This window comes from Phaseolus vulgaris, chromosome 3 (genome assembly GCF_051622355.1).
Source record: "Phaseolus vulgaris cultivar YP4 chromosome 3, ASM5162235v1, whole genome shotgun sequence".
In the NCBI taxonomy this organism is placed as follows: domain Eukaryota; kingdom Viridiplantae; phylum Streptophyta; class Magnoliopsida; order Fabales; family Fabaceae; genus Phaseolus; species Phaseolus vulgaris.
This window is the reverse complement of record NC_143500.1, coordinates 30044450-30051343: the sequence shown is the minus strand read 5'-3', so window position 1 is coordinate 30051343 and position 6894 is coordinate 30044450. Positions and strand designations below refer to the sequence as shown.

At 41.7% G+C, this 6894-nt stretch overlaps 2 protein-coding genes across 2 annotated transcripts; one reads left to right on the top strand and one right to left on the bottom strand.

Annotated features, from left to right (window-relative positions):
- Window positions 1–1047: 1047 nt before the first annotated feature.
- LOC137839476 (uncharacterized) lies at window positions 1048–2838 on the bottom strand. The gene is made up of 2 exons (XM_090300113.1): window positions 2625–2838; window positions 1048–2294 (listed from the first exon to the last, which is right to left on the bottom strand). The coding sequence occupies exons 1-2, from the start codon at window positions 2836–2838 to the stop codon at window positions 1048–1050; spliced, it is 1461 nt and encodes a 486-aa protein (XP_090156239.1).
- Window positions 2839–4963: 2125 nt separating this feature from the next.
- On the top strand, window positions 4964–5939 carry LOC137839036 (pathogenesis-related protein 2). The gene is made up of 2 exons (XM_068648164.2): window positions 4964–5366; window positions 5470–5939. The coding sequence occupies exons 1-2, from the start codon at window positions 5186–5188 to the stop codon at window positions 5754–5756; spliced, it is 468 nt and encodes a 155-aa protein (XP_068504265.1). The 5' UTR covers window positions 4964–5185; the 3' UTR covers window positions 5757–5939.
- Window positions 5940–6894: the final 955 nt, after the last annotated feature.

The window sequence follows — 6894 nt, the reverse complement described above, 5'->3', positions numbered from 1 at the left end:
CGGACTTCACGACTATGTCGTCCACGTACACCTCTACCGCTCGGCCGATTAGGCCTTTGAAGACTTTGTCCATGAGGCGCTGGTAGGTCGCCCCTGCGTTCTTGAGGCCGAATGGCATGACTTCGTAATAGTAGTTGGCGTCGGCCGTCATGAAGGCCGTTTTCTCCTTGTCCCTCGGGTGCATGCTTATCTGGTTATAGCCAGAGTAAGCGTCCAGGAAGCTCATAATTTTGTGGCTGGCCGCCCCATCCACCAGTCGGTCAATGTTCGGGAGCGGGTAGGTGTCCTTCGGACATGCGCTGTTGATGTTTCTGTAGTCGACGCACATCCTCCAGTTACCGTTCGGCTTGGTGACCATGACGACGTTGGCCAACCATGTCGTGTATCGGGCCTCCCTTATGAATCCGGCCGACAGGAGCTTGCCGGCCTCCTCCTTCGCCGCGAGTCGCTTTTCGTTGCCCAAGTCCCTCTTCTTTTGGGAGATCGGGCGGGCTTCCTTGAATATTGACAATCGATGGGTGATGACATCCGGGCTTACCCCCGGCATGTCGGCCGGCGTCCACGCGAACATGTCGACATTCTTTTTCAATGCGGCGTGCATGATCTCGGCCTTGGCCGCTGCCAAGGCTGTTCCTACAACCGTGCTGTGTTCTTCGTTGAGGAGGGGGATTCTCCTCAACTCTTCTTTTGCCTCCAGTCTATCCTCGGTCGCCCAGTATCGAGGTCCACCAACGCCACGGTTGGCTTGATCTCCCTCGTCGGTCCTTCCTGGGGGAGCGGTCTTTTCGGGAGGACTTCCTCACTCTGAGGGGAGAGGTGTCGGCCCTCAAAGGTTCCACCCGGAGGCTCTCGGCGTAGCACTCTCGTGCTTCTTTTTGGTCTACGTGGACCGTGAAAATGTCCCCTGTTCATGAAGGGAACTTCATTGCGAGGTGGGGGGTTGATACTATGGCCATTAGTCGGTTGATGGATGGTCGGCCGAGGAGGATGTTGTAGGAGGTGTTGGCAGACCAGATATCGGATTTTGATGGTCCTGGTGTTCTTCCCCTATCCGAAGGTGGTGTACAAGTCGATATAGCCCTTGGTACCCACCCTTTCGCCCGAGAATCCTACCACGTGGTCGTCGTATGGCATCATCTCGGCCTCGGTCATCCTCATGGCCTTGAAAGTTTTCCAGTAAAGGATATCTACCGAACTTCCTTGGTCCACGAGGGTCTTCCGTATGGTGAATCGGTCTATGTCGACCGCTATCACCATCGGGTCGTCTTGCTGGCGGTAGTCTACGCCCTTGAAGTCTTCGTCCGTGAAGGTGATGGGTGGCATCCTCGGTCGGAATGCCACTGCGTTCACCTGGTGTACTGCCCGGAGGTGTTTCTTCCGAGCGTTGTTTGTGCTTCCTCCCTCGGCGAAGCCACCGGCTATAGTGTTGATAACCTCTCGGTTACCTCTCCTATCGACCTCCCTGGGGGGATCGTCTCTTCGAGGGGGGTCGGCCCTCACGGGTTGTCGGTCGCCTCTGTTATCTCGGTCATTTCGGCCGCGTTGAGGAGACCTCGTCCGCCTGGGTGGATCCGCCCGGCCGGGTGGGTCTCGGCCATTCCTGAAGAAGCGACGGAGATGCCCAGCCTGGATAAGTTCCTCGATCTTATCCTTAAGGGCCTGACACTCGTCGGTTGAGTGTCCAGTGTTTTGGTGGTACCGACACTGCTTCCTCCGATCGGCATTATTTGGGCTGGCCACCTTCCTTGGGGGAGGGATTAATTCGGCATTGAGGGTCTCGTCCAAAATCCTCCCCCTCTCGGTCGTCAGGAGTGTGTATCTTGAGAACCGGATCGGTTGGTCTCGGTTGTCCCGGCGTCGGTCGTTCCTTTGACTCGGTCGCCCCTGGCGGTCCTTTTCTTCCTTGTTTTTCTCCCCACCGGCCTTGACACGGGCCTGGTTACGGAATTCCCGTAGCTCTTCCAACTGCATGTATTTGGCAGCTCTCTTCCTCAGCTCGTCCAAGCTGTCGGCCGGCTGCATGCACAGGTTGTCGGCGAAGGGTCCCGGGCGAAGGGCCGTCAGCATGTGGTGCATGGCAATGTCCGGGCTCAGATTCCGGATGCTCATTGCCACCTTGCTGAACCTATCCACGAAGATTCTCAGTGACTCTCCTTTCTCCTGGAGGATGCCTACCAGGGCGACGGAGGTCAGGTGGTGCAGCCGGCTAGTCGCGAACTGAGTTTCAAACTTTGCGACGAGCGTGGCAAAGCTATCGATGGAGTTGGGTGAGAGCTTGGTGAACCAACTAAGGGCTGCACCCTTCAAGGATGTGGGGAACACTCAGCACAAGACGGCGTCGTTCGAAGTGTACAGACTCATATGGGTGGTGTAGGCGTCCATATGCTCGTCCGGGTCGGTCGACCCGTCGTATCGGTCTCGGTTGAAACCCTTCCACTTCTCAGGAAGTGGGACTTCGATGATGTTGTTTGTAAAGGGATGTCGGCAGTTCGGGTCGGTCGTCAGGGTCGTCCGGGTGGACCTGATTAGGCACGACTCGTCGCCCATTTCGGTGTCTCGGGGAGGGGGTCGGCCTCTCGTTCCCTCGGCCACATCTGGGTCGGGGGGAGAGGTGTACGACTTGCCGACAACATTCGTCGGTATGACGGAGGGTCCTCCCTCCCCCAGCTTCTTCTTCATCTCTTCGTTCTCCCTACGGAGAACTTGCAGCTCTTGCTCGTTTTTCTGAGCAGCCTCTTCGGTCTTTCTTCTCATCTCGGCCATCTCTCTCTGGAGAGATAGCAGCAGCATCGTCTGGTCGGCTTCAGTCATTCTTTCCATGCTTCTTGTTGAGACCATCTACTTTTTTCCTTCAGCTAGTTTCCCTCGGGCCCCACGGTGGGCGCCAATTGTTCCTGTTAGGGAGATGGGACCTAGAGAACTATTGAAGTCTTCTTCTCCTTCCTTCGGTCGGGTAGGTGACTGGGTGATGAACTGGGATTCTTATCGTCCTCCTGCTTATCATTCGGCAGTCGGCACTCGATCGTCGGGTGAACACCGGATGGTGGGGGTACCTGCGAAGGCACTCCGATGCTCAAGTCAGTAAAACGGGTGGTCAGCTCTCAAATTTAATAATTCACATTAAACATTAAATATCAAATTAGCTTCTCTAAAACTTATATATTATTTTATATAAAATTTCTAAAATTATAAATACTTATTTATATTTTATTCTAAAAAACATGTTTATTTTAATTTTAAGATATTACAATTTTTATAAAATTTACTTTAGTCACTGATTTTTATTTATCTTTAAGTACTCTTTTTACATATTATTTTTAATTCAATTATTTTTATGTCTCTTATAATTTCTTTCTTATAAGTTTTTCTTTATTTTTAATAATTTTATTATTAAAATGAATATTAATTATATTATAAAATTAAAACAATGATACTTCTTTCAATTAATTTAAATACTTATAATTAAATCAATTACATCATTTAAATACTTATGATATAAAAACTAAATATTTATGCGACGACTAAGCTGATAATCATGCATCCGCCTAGCCGATATATATATATATATATATATATATATATATATATATATAAATATATGTATAAATAAATAATCATATAATGTCGGTCAAGTTCACACTATCTTATTAAATTATATTTTTTAGCGTATCATAAGATTTAAACAATTTTTTTCACTTAACTTCGACTTGAGCCGCTCTGTTTATATCAAACCATGAGTCCACTTTAATCTCTTGCAATTAAATTATTTTTTTAATAAAAAAAGGTAATGTAATGAAAGTTACAAAAGTATTCAACAATGATTTTAGAATAATAGTTTAAAATATAAAATGTTTGTTTACTAAGCTAATTCTTCGTGTCACTTATATCAGAAGTATAGATTTATGGTGTTTTTAAATATTGATTTGTATTTTGCCATTTAAACGTATCACCAGCCTTTTTTTACAGATTAGCCTCACATTATGCACTTCATACACATATTTATAGCTTTGTCGTGTCTATCACTTTCGTTTCAAATTATGCTACACAACTCACTCTTCTCAATATAAAAGCATGAAACTATTTCAGAGAATCCATTACGAAAAAGTTATTAAACTGAGAATAGTTAGAAGAGAAAAAAATAATTAATCATTATATTAATTAAATTAAATTGATATTTACTTAGTGTATAATTATAATTTAAGTGTATCTACAATCACTAAATTCTGGAATCTGGTGTATGAAAACCCCCAAAGTCCAATTGGTCCAACAACATCTGGAAGGGCGTCTACAAAGCATTCTTCAATTATTCATGGCGGCCAATCCATTAAATTCAAAATGTAGAAATTATAACTTAAATGATAACATCAATTTTTTTAATTTTTATAAAATATTCTTCTTTTGGATTCTTTAATTATTATTTAGTTTATATTAAAAATATTAATCGCTTAAACATTTTTTTTATGTAATCCATAAACTAAAATAAGAATTTTATATACTACTAGTTTCACAGTATAAAAAGGAGATTTTTCACGTTTCACATTTCGTATTTTTATTTTATTTTATAACATTGTGAAATTGAAACAAACTGTGAAATGCTAAAAATAACAGCATAATACACTATAAGTTACCTTTTAATAATAACTATGTCACAAACTATTCACTTTAATATATCATAAATATTCATTTTATTTTCTTTAAAAATATAAATTCATGAAATATCTCATTCTTACAAGTAAGAAAAATATAAAATGGTAATCTATTCCCGAAAATACAGCAAACAATCGCCATAGTTAAAAGTTATGTGTATATACAATTTATCATCTTTTGAATTTGAAAGCTCCAAAATCGCAACACGTCACAAACAAATAAACTAATAGTATTTAACATTAAAAGAGAGAGATAATGGAAAAATAAAAAAGAATGATACATGCATGTTTTAAGAAGATTTGTTTATTTGGATAAAGAGAATGTTCTTGTTCTTGGTAAACAGATGATGGCTCCAACAACCTTGTTTCAGTGTGTCAGCAGCTTCACACTATGGTATTCATAGAAACAATAGCACAATCACACCAAAGTTTGTGGTTATAAATAGAAGGCAGTCCTCTGGCAAATACCCACACAGCAAACATCTTCTCCTTCTCTTCTGATATTATATATTCTTCCATTTCATTAGATTCCATTCATCATGGCTGTTTTCACCTTCGAAGACCAAACCACTTCTCCCGTGGCTCCAGCTACCCTTTACAAAGCTCTTGTGAAGGACGCCGATAACATCGTCCCAAAGGCCGTTGATTCCTTCAAGAGTGTTGAAATCGTTGAGGGCAACGGTGGCCCCGGAACCATCAAGAAGATCTCTTTCCTCGAGGGTACCATTTCATTCATCTTCTATATATTTTGTGTATGTGCATTGCATTGACAGAACAACATATAAAATAAACTAACTGTGAATTGTGAATTGTGAATGGACAGATGGGGAGACAAAGTTTGTGTTGCACAAAATAGAAGGAATAGATGAGGCAAACTTGGGATACAGCTACAGCATAGTTGGAGGTGCTGCCTTGCCAGAGACTGCAGAGAAGATCACAATCGACTCCAAACTCAGTGATGGGCCCAACGGAGGATCAGTTGTAAAGTTGAGTATAAAATACCACAGCAAAGGAGATGCTCCACCCAATGAAGATGAGCTCAAAACTGGCAAAGCCAAGAGTGATGCTCTTTTCAAGGTCATCGAGGCTTACCTTTTGGCCAACGCTTGAATTCAACTAAATGGTTACCAACGACTTTCTTATATTGTATGCACATTTTCTTGTGTGGAGTGTGTGCTTAAGTTAATTTGGCTTATAAGTGTTTCCTTATTTCCTTTGGCCTCATACTTGTGAGAGCTGATATTTTGTATCTCACTTTATCAATAAATTATAATAAAGGAAATCATCGCCTGATATTTTGGTTTTCTTTTGATGTCTATGATACCAAATTTGCATAGAATTAAAGGCGTTACTTCAGCATCAATTAGAGGTGGCAAATGATGAGGAACGTGCTCCATCTAATAGACCAATACATTTCATTCCTTAGTAAATGAAAAACAAATTCAACTAAACTATGTGCAGCATTAGTGGAAGTAGGCTTGACATGGGGCAGCAGAATCTGTCTGAACGCCCAATCAGCAATGCTTGTAGTTTCTGATTCCTTCTTCTCTTTTCCTCCGGGCACCCTAAACAACTTTGCAATCCGTTTCAAACAGCACTTGTTGGTAAATAGTTATTTGTTCAAAATAAGTTGAACCATTTAAAAATAAGTACCTCATATAATCTCTTCTCCCCATTTTAGCATTCAATGATATATGACTTCAATTGGTCAATTAAGGAATACTTATTACTAAACTCTAATTTAATCATACCCTTTAAAATAATAGGTTCCAAACAATAGTGTCAAACAAAACGTGACACTATCAACCGACATTACCGTGATGTAAAATGTTAATTTTTTTTAACGTTAAAAAGAACGTTAACTTTGTCAATACTAACTTTCTAATAAATAAAAATATTTGTATTAGTGTCATATTAACATCAATTAAGAATTAATTTAGTCAACTTTAAGTTGAGATAATTATTTTTGTTTTTGTGTGAGGGATTGAGACAGTAGTATCCACCGGTTGAACAATTGAATCTCCTCCTTTGGTTGTTTTCGTCCTCATTCCTTCCGTTGTTAAGGCTTCAACTCTTAGTCGGGAGGGCAACTGCAAAAAGTTCTCTGACGCTTAAGTAAGTGTTCAGTATCCGGGTACAATAAATGTTATAATATAATGGCATGCATTTTTCTTGATGATTGTTGAACTTATTTATAATATCTAATGGGTCATTCCATTGTTGCGCCTTGATTAAGACGTACGTCGCA